Source organism: Euleptes europaea, chromosome 6 (assembly GCF_029931775.1).
Source record: "Euleptes europaea isolate rEulEur1 chromosome 6, rEulEur1.hap1, whole genome shotgun sequence".
Taxonomy (NCBI): Eukaryota; Metazoa; Chordata; class Lepidosauria; order Squamata; family Sphaerodactylidae; genus Euleptes; species Euleptes europaea.
Window position 1 is genome coordinate 98335860 of NC_079317.1, and position 23480 is coordinate 98359339.

Sequence of the window (23480 nt, forward strand, 5' to 3'; positions counted from 1 at the left end):
ATCCAGGATCCTGTGCCAACTTGCTCTCTTCAGGTAAGGCCCTGTAGATGTCCCTTGCATGGGTGATAGTAGCAGATCAACAAGCCTTTCTTGAGCTGTATTTAACCACGGTTGTTCACTGCCTGATCAGTTCACAGGGCAGCTGTTCTCATTTTTTTTTAAAGAATGAATGTAATTAAAGCTTATCGTTTTAAGCTAGTTGTGGACTATTTTTCCCCCTCTGTCGCCAATGGGCCGTTGGTGCTTCAGCTGTTGAGCTGCTGCTGTTTTGCTAACTAGCATCAAAGGGAAATGGACTTGGAAAATGGGGGCTGCTGCAGATCTGTCCCAGGACAAGAAGAAGTGTGGACTGCTGGCTTTCTTGCGGAAAGGTGTCTGCTAACAGTGAAGTTGGAATTGGTGCTTAGTGCCGGCAGAGTTCCAGGGCTTCATAGTATTCACACACATCGAGATTTCTTCCCCATCAAAAACAGTAGCATTATTTAACTGATTGGAATCCTTCTGGTATGTGGAAGTCAAAAATGAGACCACTTGGTGTTATAGTTGAGGCTGAACTGGATTTTTGATCCTGCTCTGAGTAAATTACTTACACTTGTTGCTTGGTTTCTGCTAGCAAAATAGAAGTCTAGTGAAAGTTTGCATAGGAACTCTTCCTCCTCCAGGTTAAGAGCTGTGCTGTATAATGTACCACAGCATTCTTAGAGTAGAGACAGCATCTAGAAGACCAGGACAAGCCCAGCTCATTCAAGAACTATTAAGGTGACAGGATAGCTCTTCAGTAAGTCTGCTCCAGAGCACGATTTTTCATGTTAGCTGGGTTTTCCTGGTACAGATTTTTCAGTATTCGTTGTAGCACTAATGCAGGGCTAGAAACATGCAGGGTTTTTTTTAATGCAATCGATGGGAGGATAGCTTAATTTTTTTCCCAACTTATTTTTTTGTAAACAAAGCCAGTGCTGGCTTCACATATTCTGTGTATGTTCCATACAAATGTACAGTCACCACAATTTTTTTTTTAAAAAAATGTAAAATAAAGTGTTCCTGAAATACAGGAGCAGTGAGAAAGTTTAGCATACATGGTTGGTACCTCAAGAGGGAACTGTGCACAGACATGGCAGTTGAGTCATATTGTCATTACTGATGATAAGGGACAGTAGGTTTCTGGGACATTCAAACAGCCACAGACGGCAAGAGCAATGAATGTACAAGGTGCTGGAGACACAGTATTTTCCTCAAGTATGGAGTATCGCACATCCTGTGTTTGGCAAATATGACACAGCAAAAGCGCACCCTTCTGGGAACAAATGATTAACAACTGCATTAGAAAGATGGAATCCAGCCACAGTTAATGCCCTTTTAAGTTCTGTTCATTTAAATGGGATCAAATTAAGAATGTGCTCAACGAATGTGATTGTTGGACAGGGCTGTGCCTTTATTGTGAGATTATCTCACCAGGCTCTAACAGAAAAAGATAAAAAGCGCTCAGTAATTGTTCCCATCCTGGGGAATTTATTGGGCAATGCATATCAATATGCATTAAAAAACCCGAATTGTTAATACCACTGTCAAGACAAAGGGGTCTAAGAGTCAGTGCTTTCTCAAAGTAGTAGCTTGGTTCCTCCTCCTGCTAATGCATGGCTTCTGATTGTTTCAGAAGAAGCCCTGAACAGATTCCAGAGCTATCCTACTCTCAGCTTCAGGAAGGGGTGGACGACGAGCACACTCTGCATCAGATTCTGTAATGACAGCAATATGTGCTATAATTATCATATAGTTTGTGCCTCAGAAAAGGCCTTTGGCTTTAGTCCATGTATCACAACCTAGAGTTGGTGAAAAACTGCTGAGAGTAACCAGTATTTAGTTGCTAATACTAAATACGGTTGGTTCAAGGGGAAAACCTCTCTGTAGAAGATGAGTTGGTCTTTATACCCCGATTTTCTGTACCAAATGGAGTCTCAATCCGGTTTACAATCACCTTCCCTTCTCCCTTGTGAGGTAGGTGGGGCTGAGAGAATTCTGAGAGAAGTGACTAGCCCAGGGTCACCCAGCAGGCTGCATGTGGAGTGGGGAAACCAACCCAGTTCACCAGATTAGAGTCTTAACCAGTTCACTCTTAACCACTACACCACTCTGGCTCTCTCAGTAGCTGCTCCCATCCATGCTGGAACTAATTTAATAGAGGCACACAGATGGAAAAGTATATTCTGTTAATGTCATGATATTATACAAGGCTTGGGATTGCTACCACAGCAATTGTACTAGACCCAGGCCCATACCAAAGTTTCATAGGTAGTCAGAATTTAGTTCAGGATCCTGACTGATACCCAATAGGATGAAGTTTGGGAAGACATTTTTCTTGCCTGGAGGCTGGAGAGAATGCATTTTCCCTGTTCCAAGCATGGATGGGGCACATACACTAGACCTGGTGTGGGCAGACAGACAACAGTCTGATATGCTTACTGTGTTTCCCTAATCCCCACTATAGTATTTGGGCCTAGCTGCAATACGTTGGTTTTATTTAACTGACATGCCCCCCTGGGATGCTGGGAATTATAATTTTGTGAAGTTGTTGAGAATTATGTTAAAGATTCTTAACTACAGACTAAAACAGCCCGGGATTTTCTATGGGACGGGAATGATTACTAACCTGTTTGTATAGACATGCTATTTGCACATCTGAAACAACAGAAAAGGGAACAAAACCAACAGGCAATACTCAAGGCCTTTATTTAGGTAATAGTACAGATTAATTTTAAGAGTTAGAAAGTACACAGTTGAGTGGGCCTGGAGAGAACAGCCTTGGCAACATCCGAAATAGGCTCTGCTCTCTTATTAGGTTGTTACTTTGGAGGGGGGAACGGGTCATTCTCTGCTTTCAATGGGAGGAATATCTACCCTGGTGTCTCTCAATATAGACATCTGATGCAAAGAAAGGTCAGGGCTCTTATAACATAATAACTGAAGACCAGAACCTGAATAGGTGCAGCTGGTCATGCTGGGAGGACAAAAGCTGCTCTGGATGAAATCCCTTCTCTACATAGGAATTAAAGGTACAGGGTCCATATCCTCCACAGCTGGTCACCCCACGGGTTCCACTGAAGACAGCCTTCCCAGCTTGCTCATGTATTTCCACCTCATTAGAACTGCTGTAGTTGACCCACAGTCTTGAATATAATGTTATCAGCTATTTATCATGTAATTCAATGCCTCGTGCCTTCTGAAAGCAAACAGAAAATGCTGCAGCAGTGAATGCACTTAGGTTAGCAGCCAGGGCTTCTCCAAAAGGCAGTGGTGGCAAGAGCCCTAGTATCTGCACAAAGATACAGTTGTTCTGGGTTGTAACCAGAACATTTTATAGACAAACTGTGCCATGGGCTGAAGATGTGTGCCTGTGTTTTCTATGACATTCACCGTTTAACTGATTTTTCTTCTTGGATTGGTGAACACAGACTTCACTGCTACTTCACCACTAAGATTGCAAGTTTGCTAACAGGACTTTGGTTTGATGAAGAAAATATGGGTGCATCTGAGAGAGCAGAGCCTGTAGGAATTAAAGGAATAATGAAGGCAGTAAGCTAGCAAAAGAGAAGCAGTATTATGCATTTGACTGAGTGACTGAGCCACTAGTTGAAGGATTTCCTTCTTTCTTATCCCCCAGCTCAGCTCCATGAAGGTGTAAGATCTCTATTTCTGGGAAATGATCTCAAACATCCTAGCTTAAAAACATGTGGCTCTCAGCTAGAGGTAAGGAAACTTGTGCATCCATTCTAACCTGAAAACGAGGAAAGACTAATTGTATATGCACAAGATCAGCTGTATAAATCAGGCAGGTGGCTTGGAAGAGAAGGGGCAAACATCATCTCTTTGTACCACATAAACTGAGTATATATTTCACAAAAGAAATGCCAACTGCTTAAGAATCATCTTCCATCCTTAAAGTGAGTTTACTTTTCGCTTGCCCAGTTGTGATTCCCAAGGAAGCATGCAGGTAAATGGAGACAAAAACATCTTGGAATGTGAAAAACAGCCCTTAAAAACAAAAGAAAAAAGCCTATCCCTTATGCAGTTGGGGAGGGAAAGCCTATATACACTATATACAAGTTAATCCACCCACCCCTTAATTGCTGCCTGTTGGGCCCATATGGTTTCTCATTGTGACTAAGCCAAGTATGGCCTCATACACGTGCTAGAGTAAAATTGTAACAATTATAGCAGCATGTTTAGGGAAAGAAAACAGCAGTTCCACCATCCTAACTCTGCAGTCAAAGGCCAGTCTGTGCTGACCTGACAGAAAGCATTAAAGGCACATTGTTCATCTCTATATGCTTCCCTTTCATGAGGACAGTTACTGTGAACTGCTGCTGGGTCAAGAGAAAAACAGAGTTAAGATTTCAATATATGGGTAAGAAAAAGCTTGTAACTGGTTCTTTCTGCTGTCTGCTGATGGGGCTGAAACACACCAACTCCGTTTTCAATAAGGCACAGTGTAGATATCTAGTACTGGGGCGGGCATCAGATGTTACAGCCTTCAACTTCCTCACAGGCATATTTAAGAGGACAGAAGACAGCCATAATATTATATTGGGGACCCAAAAGTGTGCCTTGCCACCAGTCTCTCTGCAACAGGCAATACAACTCCTAGGTAGTTCAGGACTTGTTTGCAGGAGATTGGCAAGCAATTTTGCCTGCGGCCAGCATGCTGTGATGATATTTCTAACATGTCTCCATCACTGGACTGCATGAACGATTCTGTGTAAAATATTGGCACATGTGGAAATGCTTGCTTGCTGCAGGGGTTAGAGTTCATTTCTTGGTCCTTATATGATCTTGCTCTTCATTTAATGTACTGTGGCCCAGAAAACATGACTGACGGGGTGCTAGTTAAAGAGGATCTGACTCTGCTTTAGGCTACTACTCATTTATAGTGCAATCCTAAGCAGAGCTATACCTTTCTAAGTCTACTGCAATCAGTGGGGTTAGAAGGGTGTAACTGCTTAGATTAAATGGAACACAGACTGAGCCTTTCAAACTGCTGGATTCTTTTCCTGTGTCATTCTAGTGTGCCATGTCCATAATTTCTCCCTAGCTTTACTTTATAGAACTAACAGCCACGTAGAAATAGAAGTAGTCATAGTATGTGTACCAGCCAGAAAATTCGCTCTCCTTCCTCTAGGATCCTAACTGCAACTAAAATAAAAGTATCCACCACCCAATTCCAACAAAGCTATACCATTCGGCCCTACTTTTTGGTCAGTGCAATCTCAAAACTTGCATTTAACTCTCAAAAAGTCCACTGCTGTGAGTCCAATACCACTGGAAACAAATGGTCTTCCCCATGTATCCTGTTGTGTAAAGGGTATGTATTTGCTATAAAGTCTATTCATGCCTTGAAATAAGATCTCCTAAATCTTTTAAAATGAAAAGCAAGCAACTCCTTTTTGGAGGCCATGGGCAGGGTGGGCAAAATTTTTGCAGGGCTCCACAGAGTGAAATTCATGAAAGCAGATGATGTATCCATTAATGGTGCAAGGCCTCTCTGAAGAATTCCCTCAGTATCCCTCAGTCTGGAAGTCCTGCTAGCCTATCAGTGTCCACAAATTCCAGAGAACCTCCCACTAAGTAACGGGGATGAAAAGGAGAGTTCCATGTTGATTGGAAGAGTCCCGAGAATTTGCCTTAATGCTGAATTGTAGCTTTACAGAATGTTCTGATGAAATCAGGTGGCCAACAGGCGAAGAAGATGGGCTTCCAACAGGGACGAAGGAAGAAATCATAAAGAATGCAAAATTCAAGTTGGTTTGAGATGTATGAAAAAAAGAGGGGAGTTGCAGGCAAGGAACTTTATGAAGCAGAACCATGGCCATTTACAACAGCACTTCAAAAACATTTTCATGGAGAGGTATCGGGGCTAGTCAGTCCACTTTCTGCAAGCCTCAGAAGCTCTTGAATTTACAGGCCAACAAAATCCTCTTTTCGGTAGCCCTTCTGTAAAACAGAATAAAAGATCCATTAGGTGCATTTACAAGTGCATTTCACAAGGGCATTTCACAAGATCTAAGGGCAAAAAAATGGTGAAGTCTCAAGGACTTTCTCACAGAGGTGCTTCAGAGGAATGTGATCGGTATCAGAGGGCGCCCTTTGCTTTCTCATAACTGAGGTTCTCAGCTATTACGCTTTGGTTAGGTGAAATTGCAATACTCTCATTTCTATGTTTTGAAATCATGCATTCTGTTCTAGTGGACCAGAATCTTCTGAAATGAAGCCCAAGCATTTAAAATAAGGAGAGGAATTTAAAATAAATGGCATACATTTCTCATATCCAGGGCCGGTGCCAGTCATTTTTGCGCCCTAGGCAAGGCTAACTAGTTGTGCTCCCATTGCTAACCAATTTTCAAAAACAGATGTCTTGTACAAAACAAATAAAAGCACAAAACTTTTTATAAGATGTTATAATTAATTATATTCCATAGCACTATTGTGGTACTTATCTTAAAATTAAAAATATAAATTATCAGTTGCATTTCCCCCCCCCAAGAAACTAATTGGTTTAAAACTGTGCCCCTCAAGCCACCCCTCTCAGGTCTGCACCCTAGGCGACCGCTTAGTTCGCCTAATGGTAGCACTGGCCCTGCTCATAACCCACTTAAACATCCTTACGCTTGAACTGGAATTGCAGATCACTCCGCTATTTTGGCTCGTGTGGCCCTTTCTTACATGCCCAGGGTAATGCTGATTACCACGTTGGGGTCAGGAAGTGATTTTCCTCCAAGCCAGATTAGTCAGGGATCCTGGAGGAATTTCTCCCCATCTTCTGGGCACGGAGGTGTGTGTGTGTGTGTGTGTGTGGGGAGGTAGTTATGAATTTACTGCATTTTGCAGTGGGGTGTACGAGATGACCCTGGTGGTCCCTTGCAACTCGATGATTCTATGAGCAGGCTCTAGGGTCCATCCCTGGTTATGGTTAAAATGGCAACCATCAGGGTTACTGTGAACAAACACAGGGTAAATATATTTCATTTCTATTTAGTGCTGCAGTGCTTAAACCACAAGCATAACATGTGCCCATGAAGCATCCCTTAGCAAAGACTGACCAAATGCCGAGGATGACAGGCTTTATGCACTGTTAGCAAATGTGTAAAAGAGAAGCTTTCAACAAGTGCGTGCTTTGTTTTGTATTTTATGGAATACACCAACTGGAATTTCCTCTTCTATTAAAAAAAACAACAACTGTGATCCCCCTTTGCAGCTGATTATCCTAGAAGACACTTTTCCACCTCTGGAATGAGAGGGAGAGAGCATTACATGCAGCATAATACACCGATCCCCTTCTTTGATGTAGACTTTCAAGAACAGAAGGAGAACTGGAGTAAAGTGAGCTTGTGCATTGTAGGGTCTGTGGGTGCTTCACCTCAGCAATGAGTACCAAGCCAATCCTGTGTCTATGAGCTCAGTGTGAAATAGAGGGGTACTGGGAGCAGGGAGTGGGTGGGGAAGGGACATACCGTCTTATAGTCCCGATGAAGCTTGCTGTACTGCCACATGTTGGTCAGGAGGCTGGAAGCAGCTCTGGATGACTTCTCACTGTCAGAGCTAGAGAAACAAGGCAGATAAGTTGATAATAGCGCAAGGCCCCATCAGACACAGGCGCTCACAATGAAACTTCATGATCCTGTGGTGGACATGATATCAAATACCTCCTGTCCCTATCAGTGAAATCTGAGGGTGAAGTTCCAATCCTGTGCACATTTACTTGGGTGTAAAAGCTGACTCATTACTTCTGAGTAAACATGGATAGGATTGGGCAGTCCCTCTGGAAGAAAAAGGTTCTCGGTTAAGAAAGGGAAATGAATTGCAGAATCAGACTCAACATTTTTGCAAAGCCACAAAAAACATTCCTGTCATTAAAAATGACTTGGGGCTGGAGCCTCTGTAACGGCAGATGGCTGGAACGATTCACCCTTTGCTTGTGATAGCTGAGCCATGGGATCAGAAGACATGGAAAACCAAAATGCCCCTCACTGCTCTCCCAGAATGGCAGACTTAGATACCTTTGCACTGTAATGTCTTTCAGTTGAGTGGTATTCTGGGAGACCTTGGAGATAATTCACTATATGTTCTTTCGTGTTAGGACTTTATTCATTTATTGTTTCATTTATCACCTACCTTTCTCACTAAGGAGGATTACAAAATATAAGCAACAATTCCATCAGACGGCATAAGATATCTGATAAACAGATCAGGTTCTGAGCCTAGAACCTGAGAGATAATCAGGCAGGGATTTAGTCTCTCTGTCCTGGCCACAGAACTGGCCACAGAAGGCAAAGAAACCTTGTGACAAGTCTCATGATAAGACCTGAAAGCAAAGCTTCCAGGGCAGACTTGCTCTCTGATCTGAGTATCAAGGGGAACCTGTCTCCCCACAGCTCTAGCCCCTGCACCTTGCTCTCTTGACAGGAGTGTGTCTGACAATTATATGTTTCTGGTATGTCCAACCCCAACCACAGAGACAGCAGAACTCAGACCAGGAGCCAGATTTCTCCCATCAAACTGATGATGTAGTAGGCTTGGAAAACGAGTTCTAAATCCGGACTCACGGAAATTCAACTAGGGTGTTCAGAAAATGGGAGCCGGGGAAGGAAACATCTGGAAATTCATACTTGTCCCTTTTTTTGCCATCAAGTGACAGCTGACTTATGGCTAGCGTTGCCAGGTCCCTCTTTGCCCCCAGTGGGAGGTTTTGGGGGCGGAGCCTGAGGAGGGCGGGGTTTGGGGAGGGGAAGGACTTCAATGCCATAGAGTCCAATGGCCAAAGGGGAAGGAAACGTCTGGAAATTCATACCTGTCCCTTTTCTTCTTGATGAAGAACAGTTTACGCAGGCCATCGAAGTAGACAATGTCCCGCGCTGCAATGGGGCTTTCCACAACCAAGTTGTTCAGCACTGCGATAATATTGACGATGACGTCTGTTGGGGGCCACTTATCACTGAGGCTCCCTGGCAGCTTCTCAATCAAATGGCTCACCACCTTGGTTGCTGCCAATCCAAAACAAAACTGGTCAGTACTACAAGTCCTCAAAGGCAAAGACACAAGAAAGGGGGGGGTGTTTCTGGAGTCTCGATGGATGAACCACTAAGGTGGCCTTTGGCCACAAACAATAAAGTATATCAAACTATCAACCACTAAGGCATTTATTTGGCCTGGAAGGCAGCTCCTCCCCCTGCTGCCTCCTCCTAGCTTTCCATCAGGTTCTGCAGAGGCAGCCTTCGTTGTATTTCCCCCCTGGAACAGAACTTACACATCTCATCCTTGTTGCGCGCATTCCGGGACAGGTTACGAATCAGCCCTGTCAGTGAACGGAGCTGGTGATGGTCAGCTGTGCGGACTCTGTCCAGCACTGGGTTCAGGATCCTCTCTTGCTCCAAAGCCACTCTGCTGAGAACACCGGCCCACTGCAATTGTGAGGAAAAAGAAGTAGCACAAGACATCAGTGCCCAGCTTGTGAGATTCCTCTAGTTCAGGGGTGGGGAACGTCAGGCCCGGGGGCCGTATAAGGCCCACGAAATCTTTTGGTCTGGCCCTTCGTGGGTCCTGGCAGATCTGTAGCTCAGCAGGATCTAAGACTGGCGATCCGCCCCCTCCTGCGGACAGGAATAGCCTCTATTCAAGGCGGATGTGAGTTTGTTTTTCTGAGAAAAGGAACCTTCCCCCCCTTCCCCCCCCTTAGCTATGGAGCTGCTAGGACCACCCAACAAACTGTGTCTTGTGTTGCTGCCCTGCCTGAATCTCTTGGGCCCAGCTGGGAACTCTACGTGGCAAACACTCGGAGCCGTCTCCGGTCGTGCCTCTTGGCTAAATGTTTGACCAAATATAGCAGGCTAATTTTTAAGTAGATAATTTTGTATGGCCCGCGGATGATGTTATAAATATCCTGATGGCTCTTGGCAGAAAAAAAAGGTTCATCACCCCTGCTCTAGTTGTTACTATACCAAGATCATAAACTTGTGTCTACCAGACATCCCACTTTTAAGATACCACTGTAGGGCCGCTGACCATGGTTTTTAGTGCTGTAGCACAGAAAATCTAATGGAGTAAAGGGGGAGGAGGAACCTCCACTCTCTTTTATGTTGGAAATTTGGATGTGGCAGGGTACAGAACTGGTGGTGATCTTTTCCTATAAAATACATTTCTAAAGCATTTCAAATCCTCTACGTCAGTATACCAGGTATTTGGACACTGCAATCTCTGGCTCAACCCAATGCTCCCCTTCTCCATGCCTCCTGGACTACTTCCTTCTTTCCTGTCCCAGTCAGGTTTGGCTTTGGAGGCCCTGCCAACTGCCAGCAACTCCTTCCTCACTTTCTCCCTGCTGATTGCTTTCTTCCCTCTTTTCTCTTCTACTGACCTCTCCCCACCTCTTTTGCAGGGGGAGCAGCAAACCTCTCAGAACAGCCACGGCTCAGGCTTAATCAAGGTAAGATAAGCTGTAGAAAAGAAGCTAGACCCCTTTCTGCCACCTGGTTTTAGAACCGTATAAGCTTAATTTAGCTTTTTTGCAAATCTTGAAATTTGAAAAACAGCACGTGGGCTTCAGATGCCTACCTTGCCGCATGAACACATGAAGCTGCCTTCTACTGAATCAGACCCTTGGTCCATCAAAGTCAGTACTGTCTACTCAGACTGGCAGCAGCTCTCCAGGGTCTCAGGCAGGGGTCTTTCACATCATCTACCTGCCTAGTCCCTTTAACTGGAGATGCGGGGGATTGAACCTGGGTACCGTCTGCATGACAAGCAAATGCTCTACCACTGAGCCACGGCCCCTCCTCTCATCCCTCCCTCTTCCTTGAAAGTTCTACTGTTGCTCTTTGCTATCCAGAAAGGGTGGGCGGAACAACAATGATACATCAGTAGATGTATGGGTAGAGCTCAGGCCGCTTGCAATGCAGCCCTTCCTGGCCTGGGATTGAACCTGTGACCTTCTGCATGTCAAGCAGATGCTCTACCACTGAGCCACAGCCCCTCCCCTAGTAATTGATCAGTAGGTCCCTGAGAAGATCCTAGACACAAAGTGTCTGGTTCTTTAAGAGGAATGTCCCGGGCACTCAGTCTTACCCTTCGGTCTCCGGCTGTGATGTTCTGAAGTGCCCCAGAAGCTGCCTCTGTGGTGTGTTTGTTTAATTCACATCTCTGCAGGAGCCTGTTATAGACCCCTATAATCTGGGGGTTCCAGAGCCATTCCATTCCCTTGGGATCCTTAGAGACTTCTGTGAAGGTCACGATATCTGAGTTCACGTAGAGCTGGAGGGGAAAAAATAGAGATTCTGTGCAACAAACATTCCCTGAGGCTCCATCTCTGAAGGGCCGAATCCTGGCTCAGTCACTGTCTCCTCTATCCTATTATTAACTCTCACCAATCCAGGTAAAGCACCAAGAGAAGCTTACAGCTCTTCTCCTGACAACTGTTTGTCGTTTGGGGGAGGTCAGTCTAACAGCTGACAAGCAGTCAAGAATTTCCCCAAATGCCTGCTGTGGGGAGTTACTTAATGCTGAACGGAAGTGTACTCTGCACATGGCCAGGGGCACTTCAGTCTGTTTTTTTCTTCATATGTTCCGACCTTGAGCCATGATGCTGGGAACATTTGTTGGGACCAGATGCCGGGTACAAATGAAGCCATGCAGTTTTCTAAATCACCTTGTTTGTGGGTTCAGTCTGCCTTTTCATCTCAGGGATTAACCATCCTGGTGTCATGGCCTAGCCTGAGCTCAGCGACAGTGAGAACTCCGCAGAGGAGGAAGGACCTGGTACAGCACAACCACAGCTGTCGACAGACAACCAGCAAGGAGACCAAGTGCAGGCACTCCCAGAGGTGCAGCCGACCATCAGCTCAGAGGCCCCGCCACCTCCTGACCCTGAGGCAGTAGTAGCCCAGCCCCCCAGCTCCCCAGGGTCACCAGCCCCCTTGGAATCCCGCAGAAAACAACTGAGAACAGAACTGCAGACTCGAAGACGGAGTGCCTGCCTGGCTGTTCAACGTCAGCTGCAGATGGAAAGCAACAGGGATGATGAGTAGTTGCAGGACTGATCTTGAGAGGCGGGCGGCCTGCCCCAGCACCTGCTATAAAGCCTCGGGACAGGAGCTGGTGGGTGTGGACACAACACGTTCGATAGGCATTGAACTGGCTGACACTACCTGATTTATCTCCTGTGCCCTGACCTTGGACCGGCAAACCTTCCTGTGAATCTTTCTGGCTCCCTTTTGAGTCCGGACTGCAATGCAAACTTAGTAATACGGTCGACTGACCAATCATGCGCCAACACATCAAAAATTCCAGACTCAATACTTTTGCACCGCAGAATCACAGACTGCCCATACGTATAAAGGTATAAGATCAATAAAAGCAACCCCTGGTTAAAATTATCATCTTAAAATTAATAAAATTGTAAAATAATCTAACAAACATTTTCTAATAGGGTTCTGTGTATTTTAATAGCAACAGCACAGAACTTGGTAGCTTGGAGCGTAAGCTGAGGATCATCTCCTAATAGGAGACGCTGTACCCTGACGCCAGGCAGGAAGGCAGGCAGGCCACCTGTGAAAGGGTTGCCACGGCCGCCGGCCAATCCCTCTCGTGATGCCATTCCTCCCGCTCTTACCTCTCGGGCCTTCTTGCTCTGAGGGCTGAAGCAGCCCACCAGCTCGCTCGTCATGGCCGCCCCGTCATTCCTCCTTTGGCCTTCCAGTCGCTGGAGTGAGGAAGGAGGCATTTCGTCGTACAGGCGGTAGGAGAGATTGCGCAGGACGCAGACCGCATTTTCTACACTCTGTAGGGGCAAACAAATATATATATATATATATTTTAAAATAAGCATCGTTTTACAGTGTGTTTTCCACTGCAAAGCATTTCCTTTTTTTTTTTTTTAGGCAAGCTTTGCAGACTTCCTTCTGATTTTTAATGGATGACCTGGATTGTATTATAAAGAGGTATAATTTAGAGAGTTTAATAATAATATTGTATGCTTACTTAATTTTGTATTTGAATTTTGCTGAAGGCTGCCTCAGACAAAAATTTGAAAAGGCTAAAAATATAGAGTATTAAATAAGTAAATACGATTACATATGTATATAAAATTAATTAACGATTTCTATTTTGTCTTCCCAAATTTTTTGCCCAAGGCAAGTCATAGAAATCCTCACTAGATTCAAGATGGGGAATTCAGGTTGCTTTAATGGCCTAGAGACATTCACACTTCATTCCTGTCAGACATGAAATGATGAACTAGAAATGATTAAAAAGGAGACTTCCTGGCAGCTCTGTCCTAAACAGCTCACTCAACCCGGCATTTCTCAGTCCACAGAGAGCCCAGGCAGCCTGGACACAGGAAAACATATCCATCACTTTCGTGTCTGGAAACTGAGTTGTTACAGACTCTCAGAGCCACCTCTCACGTTCTTAGGAGAGACTTAAGACAGCAAACCAAAGATATGTAACGGTGTCATTTCTGATGCCAGACTCCTTAAGACGTGTGTCAGTCACCTTTTAGTTCCCAGAGATATTCTGAATGTATATCTGCGTGCTAATAAGGGTCGCTTCATACAAAAGATTTTTTAGAGGCACACCAAGAATATTTTTAAACTGTACATCTAAAAATGTAAAGTGTGACTATGACAAACACTTGTTTTCTGTGTAGACAAATGATCAGGTTGTCATGCTTGGCTCCAGCTGCCTGTTGAACAGACACCCAGTAGCCAAGGAGGGTTTTCCCCTGCTTAGTATGTGAAATGGCCTGTCACAGGTCTTTGGAGCGCGTCCCAACACTTGCCTTGTGCTGGGAAAAGTAGTATGGAAAGTGGTCTCCTGTGTTTAGACTTAGAGAGATCTCCCTTGTCTCTCCAAGAAAGTGTGCATGCCACAACTCTCCCAGTGCTTGTCCAGAAAGTAACATCTAGAGAATCTTAATTTTTCATGTTTTCCCTTTCCTATGTTAGATTTCAAGAAAACCGTCTCTTTCGCATCTTCAAACAAACTAACAAACCTGGCACTGGAAACATCCAGATTAGACTTACTTAAATCAGAACATAGGACAGAGTCTACAAACCAGATTCCTCACTGCTCACACCCAACACGGACAGATCCAGCACTGTACTCAGCATCAAAGAGAAGGCTCACCTTGTCTTCAGACTTTCCCACTTCCAGTGAGCTGTTAATGTAATTGACCATGGAGTCCACTAGCCCATGGCACTCCCGCATCTTCTGTCGAGTTTGCTGGCTGGCGGAGCTGAGATTCCTACAAGGGAACCACAACAGAACAATTTTCCCTCAAGCTACAAAGAACAAGCATTCTTTAGCCTCCACTGTCTCACAAACCCAAGGAAAACTAGCTTGCGTGACCTTTCAATTATTAAAAAGGGAAGGGCAGATTAAACACCTAAGATTTCTCAGACCAGAACAGGCAACTTGTTTCTGGGGCTGGTTTAGAGAATATGATCTTGGCTTTGTTAACTGTTAGGCCTGCTTTGTCAGTGGGGTCAGGCAAAGAGAAAGAGGATGCCTTTACATGTTGAGTGATATTGTTAGTCAAAGGGCCCCTTTTGCAATCCCAGGAACCATTCACATACAGCACAACTAAGAATGTAATTTTTTTTTACTTTAATCAAGATTGCTGATTTAATATGAACTTGTGCAGTGTGCTCATTAATAGCCCCCCGCCCCGATTCTGGCTTATATGTGCTCCAGTTCACTGCTGCTAACTTGAGGCAGAAATGAGTGATGTGCTAAGGACAGCCAGTGGAGTGGAGTGGTTAGCGTGTCGGACTAGGACCTGAGACACCCAGGTTCTAACCCCCTTGCTACTATGAAGTTCACTGGGTGACCTTGGGCCAATCATTCTCAACCCAATCTTCACAGGATTATCAGGATACAATGGATCAATGAGAACCATGTACACCACTCTCATCTCCTCAGAGGAAGGGCAGGGTAAAAATATTAGAGAGGGCTGTAAATGAATGACTCTCCCAGAACTTTGACTGCATTACTTTTACTTGCTAATCAGCTTGTAAAATGTGAAAGGAAGATGTGCCCACATTTCTATAGTCTTGCTACGCCCAGGATTATTCCACTATGCATAACTTTCTTGAACAGATCTCATCAGGATACAATATTCACAGAATATGGATTTCCCTCAATTAGAAGTAAAGGGAAGATTCCTCAGTACCTGAGGAAGCCAGTAGAATTGTAGAAGATTTCTGCCTCAGAGGCATTTTGCTGGATAACAGCAGTGTTGCCTGAGCCAGACAGAGGGATCAAGATCAGTTCTGTCAGCTGCTCCAGGGTGTCTCGGGCCAGACGGTCCTTGAGGGTATCGCTGGAGGACAGATTCCAGAGGATGCCTGCAGAACCGTGAGAAAGGGAAATGAGATCATAGCTGCAGAATTGACTGTTCAGCAAAATGAGGGGTGTGTCTATTGGCTTGTGGTGGAATTCAAAGTCTGCCCTTGAGGGGCTTTGTGAGTAGGTGTGGCTATTCTATACCTAGAAGGCCCCCATTTCCTGTTAACCATCATCAGTGTTAGAGTTACACACTTGAACGGTGCAAATTGCTTCACAATCCTTCTCATAGACATCCTCATGATCAAATGTGAAAGGAGTCCATTACCATTTAAAATATACAGATAAGCAAATGAGTCCCAGTTCAGAGTTCCAGTTTCTATATGGGGAAGCCACAAGAGGCTACCATTTTGCTGACACAGAGGCCAGATCTATAAACGCCCTCACGTGTCTCAAGGTTGGAACTTGCCACATCCTCGGCTTAGCTCACACTTAAATGTTAGGAGCATCGGGTGAATGTGGTTCTTAGTTCATGGGTTCCATACTAAAAGGTGGTAGCTCATCCGAGTGGCTTTCCTCTGTCATGAGGGTCATATGGCTGAGGCAGACCCAAGGTGTTTTGAACAAGGCCACCAAGTAAGCTGATGGCTGAGCAGGGCCTCACACCAAAGTGTCTCGGCTCCACGTTTTATGTACTGGTTCACATTGAAAGTCTGAACAATATCAGGTCTGCTGTAAGGCAGGCCTCCTTGGGACTCTTGAAATGTTGACAGGGTCCTGCTTCATTAGGTTAGGGCATCTATGTGCAGGATGCTCCCTTGAAGCTGTTGGCATCTTCACAGTCATCTCTGAACTGCTGCACTAGCAATCAGCATCCCACACGATGCTATTTAAAGTTCAGCTGAAACAAACCAGCAAATCAATGTAAAAAAAAAAAAAAGCAAATATCAATCAACCACTTTAAGAAACCTACTTTAAAGCCCTGCTAAGCATTTAACTAATTCTAAAGGGATGGAATAACAAAGCAGTAAAAACCCAAGTAGCTGCTCTGCAGATTTTTGAGAAGTAAATTCATATCACATTCGGAACTATGGGTGCATTTGGTCCAGTTAATTTTCAAAGCTCGAATCCAAAATTCCAGCGGTTCCAAGACAAAAAGAAAGAGGCATCAAACAGGAGCGACCTTGCTGGGCCAAACCCCGACAGCTGTCTTGTAACTGAACTGTGCTCTATGGCCACTGTGTGTGTAGCAGGAAAATGACTGGAAGAAAAGTACTGCAGCTTTCTTGCACCACGAGGTTCATCCAGGCCCAATTGGCCTCCTTAAGAGATCTAGAACCATGGTGGAGGCCTAACATGACTCTTCAACATGAGCCAAGTGAAAAAGGAGTGATATAGACCTATCCATTCCTCAGAACATCTGCCTTTGCAAGAGAGCCAGTGTGGTGTAGTGCTTAAGAGCAGTGGTTTGGAGCGGTGAACTCTGATCTGGAGAACTGGGTTTGATTCCCCACTCCTCCACATGAGCGGCGGAGGCTAATCTGGTGAACCGGGTTGGTTTTCCCACTCCTCCACATGAAGCGAGCTGGGTGACCTTGGGCTAGTCACAGCTCTCTTAGAGCTCTCTCAGCCCCACCTACCTCACAGGGTGCCTGTTGTGGGGAAGGGAAGGTAATTGTAAGCCAGTTTGATTCTTCCTTAATTGGTAGAGAAAGTTGGCATATAAAAACCAACTCTTCTTCTCATTCAGTAGCCAAGGCAAGCCTCTTGCTGCTGATATGGGTGGAGAAAAAGAGGAAGAGTACACCAGCGTCCCACTGCTGAGTAGGGGGGGACATACTTTCCACCAGACCTAACAAGGCTTGTGTGCACTTCTCAGTAGCATGCAACAGCCCTACACTCAGCACTCAGTGTAAGGCTGTTGCATGTTAAGCACCTAACATCAGCTTTAAAACCTGAAGAGGCTAAGGAGCTCCTTGACAAGTAACTATCTCTGGCAGTAGGAGAAAGAAGCAGACACTGGTTGTTGTCAAGGCCATGCAGGAACTTGTATAGCTGCAAACCCTTTAAATACCATATTTTATGACAAAGCATGGAGAAATTGAATCGCATGAACTTGTTAGTGCAAGAAAGCCCCGCAGGCAGGTTAATCTTTTGTCTTTCAGGAACTCATCTCAGCGCTTCCCTGGGCAGTTTCTCTGGATGGGGTCCTTTTACTGTGGCACTGACAGGACCGCATTCTTTCAAATCAACTCTCAGCCTGACCTCCCTCACAGGGATGTTGTGAAAATAAAATGGAGAAGGGGAGAATGTTGTAAGCCACTTTCGGTCCTTGTTGGGGAGAAAAGTGGATACAAATGAAGCAAATAAATAAATAAATAATGTCAAAATGGGAATGGGATGCCAGTGTGCAAGTGTGTGGGAGAAATAGGTTTTGTTCAAAGCTGGATATAATCAGAAGATAGAATAAGTGAGAAGAGCACTGCTCTTAGAGTTCAGATAAAGGGGTAAACCAGTGGTTTCAGATAAGGGTTTCTTAGAATCAGGAATTAGTGCACAAAGGTTTAGGCTGTACTCCCAAGCTTTTCAGCCTGTGTGGTGCAGTGGTTAGGAGCAGTGGACTCTAATCGGGAGGACCATGTTTGATTCCCCACTCCTCCACATGATCAGCGGACTCTAATCTGGTGAATAGGGTTGGTTTCGCCACTCCTAAACATGAAACCAGCTGGGTGACCTTGGGCTCGTCACACTTCACTCTGAACTCTCTCAGCCCCACCTACCTCACAAAGTGTCTGTTGTGGGGAGAGGAAGGGAAGGAGATTGTAAGTTGGTTTGATTCTCCTTAAAAGGTAGAGAAAGTTGGCATATAAAATTAACTCGGACAAGACCAGGTCCTAAGATCTTGACCTGGAAAAACTGCATTTTCCCTCCTTCATTGTTGAATTTTTGTAACATATAGCATGACAAAGAGTTCTGATGAGCTTGAAAGCTTTGTACAATGTTTTGTGTCATTCTGGTTTTGTGTCATTCTCTAATAAGAAGTGTCAACATAGATTTTGTTTCTTGTTTTGGATTTTGTGTGGGCCAGTATGTCCGTTATAAACTTTTCTTGAACTCCCAACTGCTAATATTGATTTTTTTTTTTAATGAAACAACAATATCTCCACACACTGAGTATGATACGGGTGTTTTTGAAGCATAACTCCACCAATGGGAGCAGGATATTTGTGGTTCTCGAGGAAGGAAGTTGTACACACTCAGCTCATATTATGAAAGGGGCTGGACAAGTAATGGGGTGGGAGAAAATAAAGTAGGAGAGGAATGTTTACTCAGAGAGAATGAGTGTGGGCCTGGATCGGGCAGCACATTTCCTGGATAAAAAACTGAAGGAGCAGAACAGATTCAACAGGAATCCTCTAAGAAAGTACTGGTCTGTGCAGGAGAAGAGAAGGGGATAGTTGAATGGAAGCTAAACCAGCCAGTCTGATTTAGAAATAAGCCTTGTAAAGTACTGCAATTCATGTTGCGCCACCGGGACAAGAGGTACAAGAAATCAATCAAAACAGTGACGCAATATTTGCTTTGGACCTTGTCTGTTGACTGATTTGCGCACGAAGAGCCTCACAGCAAAAGCAAAAATGTGCACACAAGCCATGTTAGGTCTTGGTAGGGTTGCCAGGTCCCTCTTTGCCACCGGTGGGAGGTTTTGGGGACGGAGCCTGAGGAGGGCGGAGTTTGGGGAGGGACGGACTACCATGCCATAGAGTCCCATTGCCAAAGCGGCCATTTTGTCCAGGTGATCTGATCTCTATCAGCTGGAGATCAGTTGTAATAGCAGGAGATCTTCTGCCACCACCTGGAGGTTGCAGCACGTGGCTCAATAGTAAAACTAAAGTAAACCCAAATTAGGATATATGTATGAATAGAACTGCAAAAGTGATTAATTCTAAACCAAAACAATATTAATACACCAACATCAAATAATTAGCATACATCAAATAATGCACAGGAGCTTGAGGGAGGTCATATAATCTGTGTTGGAATGCACACGGAAACCTCAAACTACAAACAAGGCAAATAAGGATACAATGTATACAATGTTACAATGTATAAGCCTCAAACAAACTGAAAAAATGGATACAGTAAACAAAAGTTGAAACAAGCCTCACCAGGCTTATATACAATGTATTTAAAGGTGGAAACAAAGGAACCACCATTCATTCACTGAAGTTGCATTTTAAGCATTTCTCCTTAATCCATTACGTGGTCGGCAAACTGATGAAGGATTTCGAAACGCGTCCTTGCTTTGTACCCACCTGTTCATCCACCGGCTCAGGTTTTCTTTGTGTTGAATTATGGACTATGACTTTGAGCTTTTGCACCAATTATTTCATTTGTTCTTTACAATAACAGCCCGGTGAGGCTTCAGCCCGGTGAGGCTTTTGTTTCCACCTTTAAATACATTGTATATAAGCCTGGTGAGGCTTGTTTCAACTTTTCTTTACTGTATCCATTTTTTTTCAGTTTGTTTGAGGCTTATACATTGTAACATTGTATACATTGCATCCTTATTTGCCTTGTTTGTAGTTTGAGGTTTCCGTGTGCATTCCAACACAGATTATATGACCCCCCTCAAGCTCCTGTGCATTATTTGATGTATGCTAATTATTTGATGTTGGTGTATTATTATTGTTTTGGTTTAGAATTAATCACCCTTGCAGTTCTTTTCATACATATTTCCCAATTTGGGTTTACTTTAGTTTTACTATTGAGCCACGTGCTGCCTTCTCCAACAGTCTCCACTAGTTCCAGCATAGGTTATCCTCTTTGTTTCTAACCACCTGGAGGTTGGCAACCCTAGGTCTTGGTCATGCAGAGGGCCAAAGGTGGGTGTTCAGTGGGGAGCTGGCTTGCCATTCTCTTCCTCTTTTTCTCCGCCCGTATCAGCAGCAAGAGGCTGGCCTTGGCTACTGAATGAGGTGTGGGCCCTGGGCTGTGATGGGGGGGGATTACTCTCTCCATCCTTCGATTGTATTCAGCTAAAACCCCTTTCACAGACTCCACTGCGCTTGTAAAACTGTGTTAAAGCTCATTACATCATTGCTCCTGGGCCTAACTTTCCCATTAGCCCTGGTATTCGATTAGACAATCTGAGCCTGTTGGGCAGGATTAAAAAAAAAAACCCTTCTGTAATAGAAGTAAAAGTAATCTCCCATTTGCTGGATCTCTCTGTTCAGCGTCTCAGCACTCCCCATGCAAAGATAGCAGGGAGCTGGACTAGCGCCAGTCTCTAGCCCCTGCTCTCCCCACAGCCTATATTTATCTCCCTTTTCAGCATGCCATGATATAAAGGGAATGGGACTCCTGAATCCCTTTCCCCAGCCCACACATTTTAGACTTCTATTGAGCTCCTCTGCACTCAGATTTCCTAGTGCTTATTCAAATTCCCTCTGCTAATGGGGGGGGGCGGCATTCCAATGTCAACTCAGAAAATGTTGGGGTAGCTGGGGTTTTTTTTAGGGGAGTTGCTAAATCTCCAGTGATTTCTTCCTCTATCAGTTTGCCATGCCCTCCAGCGCCTGGCAAATTGTCCGAGAAAAAAGCCAGTATTTGGGAAATTTGCCAGATAAGGCAGCTAGTTTTGAAAGGGAGCATAAAGGGAGATATGGCACAGAGGATGGATCAGGGAAGAGTGTGCCTAGTTTTGCATTGCACACAACTACACTAGGTACAAGCAGCCCAGTCTAGGGCTGCATCTACACTTCCTACAACAGCAGTAGCCAGCAGGGCAGGGACGGTCTCTGCACACATTGGATTCCCGCTCCACTAGGTGCAGCTCCCTCGGTTCCAGCTCCTCCCCACTTTCTCTGTCATGCCTGTGCAAAAATGCAGAGCCAACAATGACTTTGAAGGACCCCCCCCCCCCGTTGCCCAGAAACAACGACGTTTCTGCTGTCTTTCCCTTTCCTTATAGAGCTGTGCTGTTGCTACAGCACGACTTGGCAAGGAAAGGGGGGAAAGCCTTTGAAGAGCTGACTGGCGGTGTGTGTAGGGATGCGCGTACAGAATAAATGGTGCATGGCAATGAGCAGCTCTGAGCCATTTTGAAAGCAGAGTGTAGCTCCACCCTCCTCCCCAAAGTGGCTACAGCTGTGTCATCCACATGGACACTCCGTCCTCAGCCAGCCTGCAGCATCCCATTGCAGCTGGAGAAAATTAGAGTTTCGTTTTAGAGGAAGAACTGGGACTCAGGAGCGAGTTGAGTTGTGTCTGCTTTGGACACATCTTTTGGATGTTCTAATTTACTGCGGGGACTTCCTGCTACTCCTGTGGTGAAAAACCCCTGGGTGGAAGCAAGGGTTGCCAGTTCTGGGTTCAAAAATTCCTGGACATTTGGGGTTGGAGGCTGGGGGGGAAGGCAGGGTTTGGTATGGGGAGGGACCTCAGCAGGGTGCCATGCCACATAATCCACTCTCCAAAGCAGCCATTTTCTCCAGGGGATATCTCTGTACTCAAGAGATCAGATGTAATTACCATCCCTACTCCCACAAATTATTCCTGTGTCTCAAAGAGTGCTGCTGCAATGATTAATACAGAAACCACTGAAACAGACTCATGAATTGTGGTAGCAGCTGCTAGCCAAACTTTCGCTGGTGGTAGACAGGGGTGCCAGATTGTGACCTGGACATTCCCGTTGTATCTTTCAACTTGTCACTGAACTCTGTGGAAGAGGCAGCTGTGGTTTCTCCTGTGCAATTTCCTCCCCACCCCTTTTGCATTGCAGAAATCTGGAGAAACCACAGCTGACTTGTCTCCAAGTTAAGCAGCCAACTAGTGGTACAGTTGAAATCTCCAGGTGGTAACATGGCAACCTATGGGGGCCCCTCCCTCACTCCAGAATCCCCTTTCTACTTAGACCTCCCCAATAATAATATAGAATTCTCACCAGGGTCTTTTATTTCCTGAATCTGATTTGCATGCATTAATAATTCTGACATGAGCATAAGAGCCAGACAACTTGTGACATTTACCATGGCGATGCCACCCAAAACAGCTTCCCTGTGACATTGTCTCGCTCCCACAGTTACACCTGATCACTCCTGACATAGTCTGGGGCCACCAAAGTGTGAGTTTCCCCTTCCCCGGCAAGTGACAGGCAATACCATGGAGTGCAGCAAGGAGAACTCGTAGTATGGTGGTTCTGGTCCATGCAAAGTGAGAACTCCCAGGCAATGTTATAGCAGGGTAGGGCATGTCCTTCTCACAGGGAGATTAGTTTGGGGCAAACATAAGCAGGAGTCCAGTGGCACCTTAAAGACTAATAAGATTTTATTACAGCATAAACTCTGATGGACTAGAATCTACTTCATCAAACTGAACAAGGTGATTCTTGCTAGAGAAATCTCTTATTTAGGACGTATGAATACATAAACAGCAGGTTCAAAGACTATGAAATGCAGGAAGGACAGGGTGAAATGTGATTGTGTACACTTCAAATATAATCAAGGAAAGTTATAGTATCCATTCACAATAGCAGGAATTCTCTAGTTTTGCTAAGCTAGTTTTGACTCAGCAGACTATCATACTAACCCCTCTAGTTTTTGGCAGCATGCCAAAACCTACGTCTAACATGATGTAATGGCCAGGCTGGTTCTACTTTTGTTGTAGTACTCCTGTTACTCATCTGTAACTCTGAAGATACACTTGGGGTGGGGCCAAGATGGTAAAGCAGTGTGCTTTCATGCTGCTTAAGAATAGTGAGCCCATGTTTAGCCCTGAGCTCCCTCTCTTTGTCTTGTATCCTCAGCTGCAGCTTGTTGCCCCCCAACCTCTCTGCCCCATCAACTTGCCCTAAGCAACATTCTCCCACCTGTAACATTCTTGCGCAGCTCATCATCTTGCTCACGCAAAGTGCGCATCAGCTCGTAAATGCCGTTCTCCTCCACCAACGTCAGCTTATTTTCAGCATTGTCATAGATGAGATTGCGCATGGCACCGGTGGCGTGGCGCTGCACCTCCTGGTTGGGGTTGTTGAAAAGCTTCACCAGCTTGGACACAGCTTGGAGGCTGCGAGCCTGTAGCAGCGAGAAGGAAACAGAAATAAAAAAACCAAACAAACAAATTGGAGACAGAAACATGAAAGCAAATCCCTGGGC

General features: G+C 45.0%; 1 protein-coding gene across 2 annotated transcripts in view; it reads right to left on the reverse strand.

Annotated features, from left to right (window-relative positions):
- Positions 1-5826: 5826 nt before the first annotated feature.
- Positions 5827-23480, reverse strand: part of PKP3 (plakophilin 3) — an 82442-nt gene continuing 64788 nt past the window's right edge. For both annotated transcript variants that reach the window (XM_056851673.1, XM_056851672.1), the window contains 9 exons: positions 23195-23399; positions 15212-15386; positions 14167-14284; positions 12653-12820; positions 11110-11295; positions 9296-9449; positions 8840-9032; positions 7503-7590; positions 5827-5985 (listed from right to left, as the gene is read on the reverse strand). In XM_056851673.1, the coding sequence (XP_056707651.1) occupies positions 5950-5985; positions 7503-7590; positions 8840-9032; positions 9296-9449; positions 11110-11295; positions 12653-12820; positions 14167-14284; positions 15212-15386; positions 23195-23399 (1323 nt within the window). In that variant the 3' untranslated portion in view covers positions 5827-5949. The remainder of the gene's footprint in view (positions 5986-7502; positions 7591-8839; positions 9033-9295; positions 9450-11109; positions 11296-12652; positions 12821-14166; positions 14285-15211; positions 15387-23194; positions 23400-23480) is intronic.